The 13,518-nt window shown below is 35.5% G+C and overlaps 1 protein-coding gene across 1 annotated transcript; it reads right to left on the bottom strand.

The window, feature by feature from the left end:
* Positions 1-11,893: 11,893 nt before the first annotated feature.
* LOC131632098 (putative F-box protein At3g20705) lies at positions 11,894-13,159 on the bottom strand. The gene has a single exon (XM_058902901.1). It carries the CDS (start codon positions 13,157-13,159, stop codon positions 11,894-11,896), a length of 1,266 nt encoding a protein of 421 aa, XP_058758884.1.
* Positions 13,160-13,518: the final 359 nt, after the last annotated feature.

Raw genomic sequence — 13,518 nt, 5'->3', positions numbered from 1 at the left:
CATGAACTTAAAGTACCGATGATGTTGTTGCCAAATCCTTTTCAGCTTAATTTTATTGAACAAGGCATAAATGTCTTCCAATACTTTGTCAATTTCTTGTCTTTCATCTGCCTTGTTGTAAAAATAGTTTTTAGGGATACTCTTTTGTTGAAAATTTTCTTGTTGGATGTCCACATCTTCACAAATTGTTAAATTTGTGGTTTTATCCAAAACTCTATCATCTTCAAGTTTCCTTATTTCTTCTTCCCCATATTTCTTTTTTACCTCAAATTCTTCTATTCTTACTACATCCTCTTCATCTGATGTTAAGCATTTTTCTTCTGGTTCCACATATTCTTCTTCCAACTCTAACTTTCTCCAAATAAACATATCTGGATAATAGTTAGCTTCCTTACATTCATTCATAAGGATTCTTACCTCCCTCTTATATGCTTTGAAAATTTTAGTCGCCTCTTCCAAGGTGACTCCTGAATCAGGGGACCAACATGCAGGAGATACAGGTGGCAATGTATCAAAACAATACATAGCTACAAAACTCAGACAATTTGTTAGTAGCAAAGTATAGAAGAATTCATGAAGCAAAAATAATTTGAATCTTTTTTTTTTTTAATTTTTTTTATATGATAAAAACAAATTCAAATAAACAAAAACAAAAACAAAATTTTAGTTGACGAGCAACAAAATTTCAATTGAACTAAAATCAAAACTCTATATTTTAGCAGTCCCCAGCAACGGCGCCAAAAACTTGATCGGAAAAATAGCAAGTGTACTATTTTTCCTCTGTAGTAATAATAGGGAAATTCCCCGAATGTCGATCTCAAGGACTGCACGTTAATATCGAGTTTAAATAATGGTTCAATTAAACAAAAACTAATATTGGGGTTTTGATTGCAAATTGTCACTAAACAATAATTAAAATAAGCAGAAAAGTAAATTGGCTTTTTGACAAATATGAGTATTATGCTAGGGTAAAGTGTGTGACTACTTCTATAATAACCTTGGATTTAGATCTCCTCAACAAGTTCATACTATTCAATTACCAGCCCTTTAGATTATTTTCCCCTAAGTCCTTAGTGGGAAAACCTTTGAACATTCATCCTAAATCCTAAGTCCTTAGAGAATTATGATGAAATCAAGCCTTTATGTTATCAAGAGTTAACCGGTAACTATAGGGTATCCCTAGTCCTAGGTGATATCTACTATAGTCTAATCGTACAAAAACCTTAACAACCGCGGTCCAGCAAATCGTTAACCGTAAATCATTCCTTGTTTGTCCGACAAAGAAAGCATAAAAACATTGTATAATCAAATTGAATAATAAAACATGCAATTGAGGAAATCAAGAATTCAAAGTCATTACAAGATCCAATCAGGGACACCCCCTAGCATTGGGGATTATCTACTCATATCGTTCAAAGAAAACAAAATATAAAATAGAGACTTTACAAGAATTGAGATGATAGTTGATCTTCAATCGCTTTCGTTCATGAAAACCTTCTTCTCTCCCAAACCCTTGTTTTCTCCCATCTTCAATCGTGCTTCTTCTCCCGGCCAAAAAGTCCTCTAATTCATCGTTAAAAGTCTTCTAAATAGTGCAGACTCACTTAGGTTGGTTGGAAGTACCCAAAATACCCCTTGGGTCAACACTTAATAAAAAATCACAAAAATCAGCAAAATCAGCGTTTTTGCCAACACTGGCCGTGTCAGGCAACACGGGTGGCCGTGTTGGCCTCCTGAACTTAATTTTTCAAAATCACACTCAGCACTGCTGACACGGGTGGCCGTGTTAGGTAACACGGGCCGTGTTGGTCCTTAACTTCAGAATTTGGATTTGCGTTCTTCATGAAAGTTGTAGCCCTTTTCGTTAGCGAAATTTTGCCACCGGAACCGCGTCATTCCGAGTTACGAAGCTCTAGTTATGATCAAAATACTACACGCCTGTCACGATGAGAAACATGCTGAAAATATCCAGATCTCACACTTGCTAACACGATCCGTGTCAGCCCCGTGACTTTCATCTCTTTTGCATTTTCTTGGCCACGCTTCATCCTAACACGGCTAGTTTCAGGTGACACAGGTGGTCGTGTCAGACCTCATGTAGCTTGATTTTTCACTTCCTTCGAAACTCCCTTTTTTGTACTTTTTCGCATTGATTTGTCTCGATTTATTCCTTTGAGCCTGCAAACAGTAAAATACACAACCAAAGCATAAAATGTAGAATAAAGAAATAAAACACTCAATAACATAACTTAAACATACTTAAAAACAACGGTAAATATATGTGTGAAAACCACTGATCAAACTCCCCCAAACTTAAACCGTTGCTTGACCTCAAGCGACAATTACAAAAGTTAATGACCCTCAAAGCACACGGTGTTCATACGTGAGATATCCGTCTGTATTGATCAAGAAACAGTTGGTTCGGCATTCACATGACGCGGCGAGTTTTGTTACCACATTAAACCTCAAGCTCCCGTTTCGGATACCTCTCCAACTATGCTTTGCACTTAAGTCTCTTTCCGATTTTCCTCCTCTTTCATTCGGACAATCATATTAAGGCACTGCATCTCTTATAATACTCATCACCTGCATGAGACGAATCAAGGATTCTTATTTTCTTTTCGTGGCACCAAACTAGCAGCATTGGCTACTTTTTATTACCGATGAAATTTTCAAACTTTGCAGTTATATATTGTCCTTTTGGACGACGTTTGGGGATCAATCTCCTTTGGGCTAAATAACCGGGTGAGGGTTACCCAACTTAGCGAGCCGATTGCCTTTTACCGCCTTTTCATCATTTGGTGCCAACTTTATATCTCTTTTTTTTTCTCAACCAGTCACCATGCAAGTGAATCTGAATTATGCCAGACTGTATCAATAAACTACTCGAGAAGTACTTCTCAGGAGACAAGTACTATGGTGCAAATCTACACGTTAGACTCGTATTTCTTTTAGGGAACCAAGGGTGTTTAAACAAACCTCTTCTTGTCACATTATTCCGCACTTCCTGTCCTCAAACAAGCCTCGCTTCATCTCTATATACTACTCCCGATCACTCTTCAGGATCAAAACTTCTTCAACAAAAAGTAAAATTTCGATCAAAATTTGGGCAGAATTCACTTCATGGTTTCACATCATACCAATAACATAAAAATAACATAAAAATAAAATTCAAAGAGAAAAGCCTCCCCCAAACTTGAACTAAACATTGGCCTCAATGTTTTAGAACGAGCCTGAGAGAGGTGACTCACAGAGGGTAATGCGCTCTAATAATCACTTCAAAGCTTTCACCAGAGACGTCCTCTTTTATTTCCTGAACATAACAAAAACAAACCAAAAAATTAATTATTAGAATCGTGGGTTGCCTCCCACGAAGCGCTTCGTTTAACGTCGCATGGCTCGACGATCCATTCACCTTGTTAGGGTGGCATATATGACACAAAGAACACATCATCTTTTTTCTTTCTTTTGTTTGGTAGCAATCCCATGAACTTAAAGTACCGATGATGTTGTTGCCAAATCCTTTTCAGCTTAATTTTATTGAACAAGGCATAAATGTCTTCCAATACTTTGTCAATTTCTTGTCTTTCATCTGCCTTGTTGTAAAAATAGTTTTTAGGGATACTCTTTTGTTGAAAATTTTCTTGTTGGATGTCCACATCTTCACAAATTGTTAAATTTGTGGTTTTATCCAAAACTCTATCATCTTCAAGTTTCCTTATTTCTTCTTCCCCATATTTCTTTTTTACCTCAAATTCTTCTATTCTTACTACATCCTCTTCATCTGATGTTAAGCATTTTTCTTCTGGTTCCACATATTCTTCTTCCAACTCTAACTTTCTCCAAATAAACATATCTGGATAATAGTTAGCTTCCTTACATTCATTCATAAGGATTCTTACCTCCCTCTTATATGCTTTGAAAATTTTAGTCGCCTCTTCCAAGGTGACTCCTGAATCAGGGGACCAACATGCAGGAGATACAGGTGGCAATGTATCAAAACAATACATAGCTACAAAACTCAGACAATTTGTTAGTAGCAAAGTATAGAAGAATTCATGAAGCAAAAATAATTTGAATCTTTTTTTTTTTTAATTTTTTTTTATATGATAAAAACAAATTCAAATAAACAAAAACAAAAACAAAATTTTAGTTGACGAGCAACAAAATTTCAATTGAACTAAAATCAAAACTCTATATTTTAGCAGTCCCCAGCAACGGCGCCAAAAACTTGATCGGAAAAATAGCAAGTGTACTATTTTTCCTCTGTAGTAATAATAGGGAAATTCCCCGAATGTCGATCTCAAGGACTGCACGTTAATATCGAGTTTAAATAATGGTTCAATTAAACAAAAACTAATATTGGGGTTTTGATTGCAAATTGTCACTAAACAATAATTAAAATAAGCAGAAAAGTAAATTGGCTTTTTGACAAATATGAGTATTATGCTAGGGTAAAGTGTGTGACTACTTCTATAATAACCTTGGATTTAGATCTCCTCAACAAGTTCATACTATTCAATTACCAGCCCTTTAGATTATTTTCCCCTAAGTCCTTAGTGGGAAAACCTTTGAACATTCATCCTAAATCCTAAGTCCTTAGAGAATTATGATGAAATCAAGCCTTTATGTTATCAAGAGTTAACCGGTAACTATAGGGTATCCCTAGTCCTAGGTGATATCTACTATAGTCTAATCGTACAAAAACCTTAACAACCGCGGTCCAGCAAATCGTTAACCGTAAATCATTCCTTGTTTGTCCGACAAAGAAAGCATAAAAACATTGTATAATCAAATTGAATAATAAAACATGCAATTGAGGAAATCAAGAATTCAAAGTCATTACAAGATCCAATCAGGGACACCCCCTAGCATTGGGGATTATCTACTCATATCGTTCAAAGAAAACAAAATATAAAATAGAGACTTTACAAGAATTGAGATGATAGTTGATCTTCAATCGCTTTCGTTCATGAAAACCTTCTTCTCTCCCAAACCCTTGTTTTCTCCCATCTTCAATCGTGCTTCTTCTCCCGGCCAAAAAGTCCTCTAATTCATCGTTAAAAGTCTTCTAAATAGTGCAGACTCACTTAGGTTGGTTGGAAGTACCCAAAATACCCCTTGGGTCAACACTTAATAAAAAATCACAAAAATCATCAAAATCAGCGTTTTTGCCAACACTGGCCGTGTCAGGCAACACGGGTGGCCGTGTTGGCCTCCTGAACTTAATTTTTCAAAATCACACTCAGCACTGCTGACACGGGTGGCCGTGTTAGGTAACACGGGCCGTGTTGGTCCTTAACTTCAGAATTTGGATTTGCGTTCTTCATGAAAGTTGTAGCCCTTTTCGTTAGCGAAATTTTGCCACCGGAACCGCGTCATTCCGAGTTACGAAGCTCTAGTTATGATCAAAATACTACACGCCTGTCACGATGAGAAACATGCTGAAAATTTCCAGATCTCACACTTGCTAACACGATCCGTGTCAGCCCCGTGACTTTCATCTCTTTTGCATTTTCTTGGCCACGCTTCATCCTAACACGGCTAGTTTCAGGTGACACAGGTGGTCGTGTCAGACCTCATGTAGCTTGATTTTTCACTTCCTTCGAAACTCCCTTTTTTGTACTTTTTCGCATTGATTTGTCTCGATTTATTCCTTTGAGCCTGCAAACAGTAAAATACACAACCAAAGCATAAAATGTAGAATAAAGAAATAAAACACTCAATAACATAACTTAAACATACTTAAAAACAACGGTAAATATATGTGTGAAAACCACTGATCAAGTATCTGCAACATGAAGGGGATCAACATCAACTTTCATATGGCTTCTGGCGCTGTCAGCAAACTTTAAACGTCCTTCCTTGATAGCATTTTGAATAAGATACCTGAAAAGAAAACATTGTGAGGTTTTATGGCCAAGAAATCTATGATATTTACAAAAGCCTCTTTTCTTCCATTGTTCTAACAGATGAATCTTAGTATTAGGAGGCACTATCCTTTGGCCATCTTTTACCGATAAATAAAAAATCTCATCACACTTGGTAACATCAAATGTATATGTTTTCTTAGGATATTTATCATTCTTCTCAACTTCGACAGGGTTCTTGCAATTCGAAAGTGTGAGCATTTTACAAGCGTATGGAGGCGCCTCTTTTAATTCAGCCAAATCTACTTCAACTTCCTCACAATTATAGGCATTATTGAAGGTTTCGAATTCCTCATTTTTGGCTTCGACATAAGCCACTCTTTCTTTTTTATAACTCTTATTTGCTCTGGCCTTTTCAGCCTTTAATCGTTCGATTTGTCGAACTCTATCTGCTAATTGGGCCATATCCCTTAGATATTGTGTATTTTACTTCTTTCTAATGGAATAATATAGCCCTCCTGCAGCCATTTCGACTAATTCATGTTCAGGAACTACAATGAAGCATCTAGATTTTAATAAACGGAACCTATTTAGATAATCATCTATAGGTTCAATAAACTTTCTTTTAATGCTAGCCAATTCTTTAAGACTTATCTTAGTCTACCCTATGTAAAATTTCTCATGGAACAATCTTTCTAGATAAGGCCATGTATGTATAGAGTTTGGTGGCAAAGTAGTGAACCATGTAAATGTGTTCTTTATTAACGAACTAGGGAAGTATTTTATTCTTAGGTTTTCACTATTTGCCAAATCCCCTACCTCAGTTAAATACCTGGCTATATGTTCGACAGTTAATTCACTGGTATCCCCTAAAAAATTTGTAAATTTAGGGATTTTACAACCCCTTGGTAACTCGGTTTGTAAAATAAAGTCTGCCAAAGGAGATGTATAATTTGGGCGTCGAAGCCCTGTGTTCATGCCGTTCTAGGCGATAATTCTTTCGATCATGGTAGTTAAGTTATTTTCAGCCACCATGTTATCTTGTCTAACCCTGTGGATTATTTTGTCCGCATCTTGATCTCTATTCACCATCACTATTCTCCTAGGTTGTTCCTTAGGGGCCTCTTGTCGAATCTCTTGTTGTTCTACCCTTGCCCCCATGTCTCTTTCGATGACATTTTGTCTTGGTGGTTGAACTTGATTAATAGTTGGTTCTTCCTGAGTTCCTACAAGGTTTTGCCTACGTCGGCCTGATGGTTAGGGAGCCGTAAAAAGTCTACTATGCGCTCCATTTGCGCTGATAAATGTTAATAGGAATGTGTGTTTTCTTGATTCGTCCTATTGATATTTTGGATCAAAGGGGAGAATATTATGTTAATCTCACGAGCAATAACTCTAACCATATCATGCTTGCTAGCGTCCATTTGTTGCCTAAACTCTGCCTGATTATTAGTTGTTAATGTAAGCATTTGGTTCAACGGACTTTGGTTTTGGACACTTCGACCTATAGAGCCAGCATGTTGTATTGGTGAAAAAGTGGCCATATTAGGTTGTGTATATGTGGATGTGCCATTATGTAACCCTGCCATATATGAGGATGACATTCCATATGGTTGTTCCATCCAAGGCCTAAAACTCTCAAAACCTGGTGGCTTAGGGGTTGAAGGTTGTGCCTGGTTTCCAAGATATCTCGAAAAAGGACCAACTTGAGTACTTGATGGAATATCTGTTATACTCAAAAAAGGAGGTGCAGTGGTCGAACTAATTGTGGGCATAGACCCCGTGGACATTGGCATAGAATTATTTGTAGCCATAGATCCTGTAGATATGGGCATGGCCTTAGAACTATTTACGGCCATAGATCCTGTAGATGTAGGCATGGCCTGAGAACCAGGCATAGTGGTCGAACTTGCAACGACCGTGCCTTACCCTTGTGGGGGATTTTGTCCTCCTTGATGGCAACATTAGCCATTTTTCTGTTATATTTTATTTTAGGTATTGGTTGTGAACTGTTAGTAGTTTTACAACTCCTAAGGTTTATACAACGACTTGGTATATTCTAAACTAAAAAGAACAAGCCAATATGAATGAGACTTATGAACGTTTAAACTTTTCGACACTGGTCTCACTGGGCGTGCCAATTTGTTTACAGTGATTTCTGATAAACAACCGCTAGTCTTCCAAATTATTAAATGTATTTTAGTAACTCGGAAGATCGACTAGATTGATCCTAGGACATGCGTCTGAAAGTTTCTAGTTTTATGACAGAGTTCATATTCTAAAGGGTATTTCGAATGTGTAACTAATGTAAAGGCAATATAGTTATGTAAAGATGAAATTCGAATAAAAGATTTAAAATTCTTCGATAATAAACATAAAAGACATGACTCGAAAAAGAAATGTATGTAAATGACTTGAATTTATAAAAGTGAGAATAATGTAAAAGTATAAATGGTGTTACACGTACATTCTTAATGAAAACTCTTTCTCTTTCACTTGGTACTTGAGCGATTTTTTGAGTGATTTATACAAAATAAACACCCCTGAATCCTACCACTAAGATCCCTATTTATACTAATTCGATCATAACGGTCTTACTCTAATAAAACGCCATGTTGTCCTTTTGCATGTACTTTGAAATTTAAAACATTTTTGCTCGAAGTTCTGAAGTGCGAAATAACGAGACTTTGTCAACACGTATCTTCAAAAATACCTCGAAATATCCTAAGTCCTTCGTCCCTTCGACTTCAAAGATATTACAACTCATGCCTCACTTCGACTTAGAGAAAATCTTTGACATGAAGAATCTAAAAAATAGCCTTATAAAGCTATTCTTCCTTCGAAGCATAAATTTTTTTCTAAAACATCTCATTTCTACTTGTCGAAATCTCTAACTAACAATGGGTTGGGTATTTTTAACTCCCAACGCCATCACCTTCATTATTTGATGAGAGAAGCTCAAAAACAACATTGGAGCTTGCATGTGGATGATCCGGAGTCGGATTTCTCATCAATCGGAGCTGACAACCCGTGAGATGTTTGATTCTTCTTCATTATTAATATCTATGTATTTCTCTATTTGTTGGGTTTTGTTTGTAAGCTTACTCTGAACCTATGTATATTTGTTAATCATGGTGTTGTATAAAGCTTGCTTTGCAAATCAATCTTGATGTCTTCCTTGATCTTTTTGCATTTATGTTTGGATTTGTGTTTTTATAGACATATACCTCACAAATCTTGATTGAGGATTGATATCTATTAGTTTCTAGATTCAAGAGATAGATTTAGAATCTTGCCAACGCGAGAACACGGATGTTTCGCAACTTTGCGTTAGAGATCACCTGAGTTGTGATATGTCTCGTTGGTGCTTCAGAGATAAACACTGATGTGAGAGATACGTGATGAGTCTGACGAGTATTGTAGGTTGAATGCAACTGATCGATAGGTTTAAGTTTGTGACGAGTAGTTTAAATTCATGTCTGATAAGTTTCTCCTCTCCAAAGAATGCATTTATTTTCTTGTTCATACGTTTTTACTTTAACCCATTAAAACCCAAACACATTAACGCGAGAAATTGTCGAACGAAAATTCAATAGCATTAATCCATGTGGAGACGATAAGTTCCCGAAATAATATTTTCAAATCTTTTGTTGTCTGCCCTCTACCGCTTCAACAATTACTTCGAGACAATTAGTACACTTGCTAATTTGTCATCATTCGTGAAGAACAACCAGTGAAAAAGCTTCACAAAAGTTCTTAAGTTCATCCCGGTCAAAAGCTCGATTGGTTCAAGTACATCCTAGTGTAAAATCTCACTCATTTTCTAAGTTCAACCATGTTAAAAGCTAAGTAGATTTGGGATCATCACGGTAAAAATCTTGGCTCGATTTGTGGTGAGCCCGTATAAAATTTCGATTTAGTTTGGAGGATAGACAACTCAAAACTCCATTTTAGTTTGAGTTCAGCCTGTGCAAAATCTTTGTTTGACTTGAAGATTAACTGCTCAAAGTTATGTTTATTATTTGATTTGAAAACTAACCGCTCATGTCACTACTCTTTATTTGGTTGTAATTTTCTTGTTGAACGAGTCTCTGAGTTGCTTCCTGAGTATCTTTCCTTGTTGAACAAAATATAAAAATTATAGATCATAATTAAGCTTTGCCTAATCAATTTATAACAATTGAAAAGCAAAAATACCTGAAAACAAAATAGTATAAATTCAAGGTTTCAAAACTATTACGGGCATAATGCCCATACAGGCCAAGCGTAATGGTCCCTAATATATAGGGATGGCAATGGGCAGGGTATGGGCAGGGTACTATAGTACCCATCTCCATACCCGCGATTAAAAAAATCCCCGTACCCGAGCCCATACCCGCTTGGGTAACAACTTTAGCACTCGTACCCTTGCCCTCTAGGTATGTAAGTACCCATACTCGTACCCGTTACCCGCATTTCTAATAAAAAATAAATATATCAACTATAAAATATAATATTATTTTAAAATTTTAAGAATATTTAAATGTTTTCAAAAAAATTATTGTTGAATTATGGAATAAATAAACACTTATATTACATATTTATATTACATATGTAATGTTTTAACGTTGATGTATTTTTGAAAATTGATAGACATTTATTTTTATATAATAATATAAATCAAAATATATAAATATATATTGTGCGGGTATGGGGCGGGCTGGGTACTAAGGTGCTCATACCCGCACTCGTACCTGCTTATTTAAGTGGGTAATTACCCGAGCCTGTATCCGTATTTATTTATGCGGGTTTTTACCCTACCCTTTGTGGATATTTTATGGGTACCCAATTGGGATGGGACAAATTGTCATCCCTACTAATATACAATAGAAGTGTTATAAACAATTTCTTTTGAATAATCTCTAACATTCACTTTTTTTATTGGATAAAATTCATTTGAATCTTAAATAAAGTGATGGATCTATGAGTTTCGTCTAATAATCTCCATTCTTGTATGAAAGAGATAGATTGGAGATTGTTTATTGGAGTCATTGCACATGCCTTTACATTTGTTTAGATAATTTATCTAGTTTTATTTGTATCTATTTATTAATTTTATTGTGTAATGTTCCATCCTTGCACACCTTGTAATTGGATGTGATTATTTTATTCAGTTATTTGGTCTTTGCTAATAAAAAATTCTAACTCAGCTCCACTTGCCATTGCCCAGCTCCAACTTCAAATCAAAAGAATTCTGCAAATTTTTGCATGCTGATGGCATATATTTTTAAACCAGCCATCACCAGCTCCACTAATATATTTTTTAAAACTATTTTCTTTAAAACTCTAAGTTTCAGAATCCCAACTCTAAACTTACTTTTGATTAATGAAAAATCTTCACAATAAGTATTCTTCAACCGTGTATTTCAAAAAAATTCTAATAAAATTTCACATTGCAGTAGCAGCAATACGTATCGTAACAACCGTATTAACTGCAATTACAACACCCACAATTGCAACCGAATTCGCGATTGCAACCGCAATTTAAAACTATGCTCTCAACACAATGTGTTGATTCAATCCAGTTCAAATGTAATGACTAATTTGAATGCATTACCTAAATTAAGATCATACACTGATTTCAGAAAGATGGCAAACCTTCAAAAATTTAAATAAGATATTGAATGTAAAATTGTAAACTCAATCATAACAAACATGAAATAAGAAAACAGCAATGCTCATAATAATAATAATAGATAAAGAATGACAATGTGAATTTAAAAAAACGGACATCTAGAAGAAAGGTAGGCCACCTTCAACACATGCATAAGGTTCATTCCAAAGACTTGCGGCTTCTTAACACCTCTTGATCTGTTGAACATATCTTCAAAAGTAAACTGCAATTCAGCATAAAAAAACCAAAGGAAAAAATATTTAGTTTAAAGAGAAAGAACACAAAAGCTCAAACAAAATTTGAATCAATCCTATGAGTTGTAATAGAAATTATAAATCCTAATATCCAATTACATACCTCTTTGGGAGAATTAGCTATTTATTGTTTCAATAGGATCAAAGCTTTTCTTGTACCTTCCCATCTGACAAGTACCAAGTTTGTCTCCGTTTACATGAAACCTCCCAATCATTTGAGTACTCAAATCAACCCAAACTAATCTCTTATCTTCCAAAATTAATAATTTGTTACTATCTTCGTTTGAGATGACTACATTGTTACTCTTCCCAACTCTGATGGGGAACTCAACAAAAGGTAAGCTTTCAACAATAATGAGATTCATCCACGATTCTCTGACACCAAGTTTTCCCAAAATTGATATGCCAAAAGCCGTGGCTTTTTCTGGAGAAGTTGATATCAAAGCAATGGATCCATTTAACATCACCAAGTTTCTTTCAAAACGGCCATCAATGTCTTTGGGCATGGGTGTTTTAATCAACATCTCAGTGCTAAATTCAAATGACATCAAATATTCTTCAATATTATTTGACATCAAATACTCGTTAATGTTTTCTGATTCAGATCTAGCCCACCAATGATACAATCCATCCATGTACACTCCGATACTTCCTGATACAGAAAAATCATTAAAATCGCCCATATCAAAATCTTGTTTCTTCCAAGAGTTAGTTTTAACACTATATATCTCCCACAATGGATCATAAAATCTATCTCTCCATATCAAATCGCCAGTTCCATCACGAACATTATAGTCTATCATTTGAACAACTTTATAGTCATCACTAACATGATCATAACCAAATCCATGAAGAAACCTCCAAGGAGACGGATGATCAGATGGGCTGTTCTCAACAGGACTACGAGGAATGACCTTAGCTTCCGTGGTAGTTGGATTCCACAATACAAGCTGCCGAGTCTTAAATCTTTGTTTGAGACAAAGAATGCCATTAATACTAACCGAACCGACAACATAAATATTACAATCATCGTTTCGAAATTGAGACGGCCAATCTAATTTGACCCAATTCTCAAACTTGTCACTCGAGAACCAGTAAAACTCGCAATGCCAACTGTCAATTTCATAAACAAATTCCCCAGGTAGCAACTTGTGTAGGACGAGGAATTTATCACCATGAGAAGAATGGTTATAACGTGTAAGATGGCTGATATACATGTTGATGAAGTGAGGGTTTTTGAACACGAGGGACCATGATTTGCATACGCATCGAAGTCGCTTCGATTCACATAAAGGAAGTTTTGAGAGAATGAGGAGCACGAGATCATGAGGTAAATTTATGCAAACCTTTTTGTTAGTGACAGCTGACACAGATTTTTCCATATTTTCCTTTCCTGAGATGGAGAAAAAGTAATGCATAGTAACCAGAAATCTATTCGGTCGACTAAATAATACTGAAACCCTAACGAGAAAGAGTTTTTTCAGGGTTGTGATCGCGAAAATCCGTTAGGGTTAGTTACGATGCTTATTAAGAAAAACAATTAAAAAGTTTATTTTGATGAAATCTAGAAAACAAATGTTGCCGATTAAAGAATAGTTTTCACGATGTGAGGGGGTTCTAGATTATTACTACCTGCGACCACCAACACAAAAGCATTAGAGAACAAAAAATTATTCAGCTCTCAAGTTTTAAATAAATGCTAATAAATAAATATATAATAAAAAGTAAGGTAAATGCTTTC

This window comes from Vicia villosa, linkage group LG1 (genome assembly GCF_029867415.1).
Source record: "Vicia villosa cultivar HV-30 ecotype Madison, WI linkage group LG1, Vvil1.0, whole genome shotgun sequence".
NCBI lineage: Eukaryota > Viridiplantae > Streptophyta > Magnoliopsida > Fabales > Fabaceae > Vicia > Vicia villosa.
This window is presented reverse-complemented; position numbering and strand designations above follow the sequence as displayed.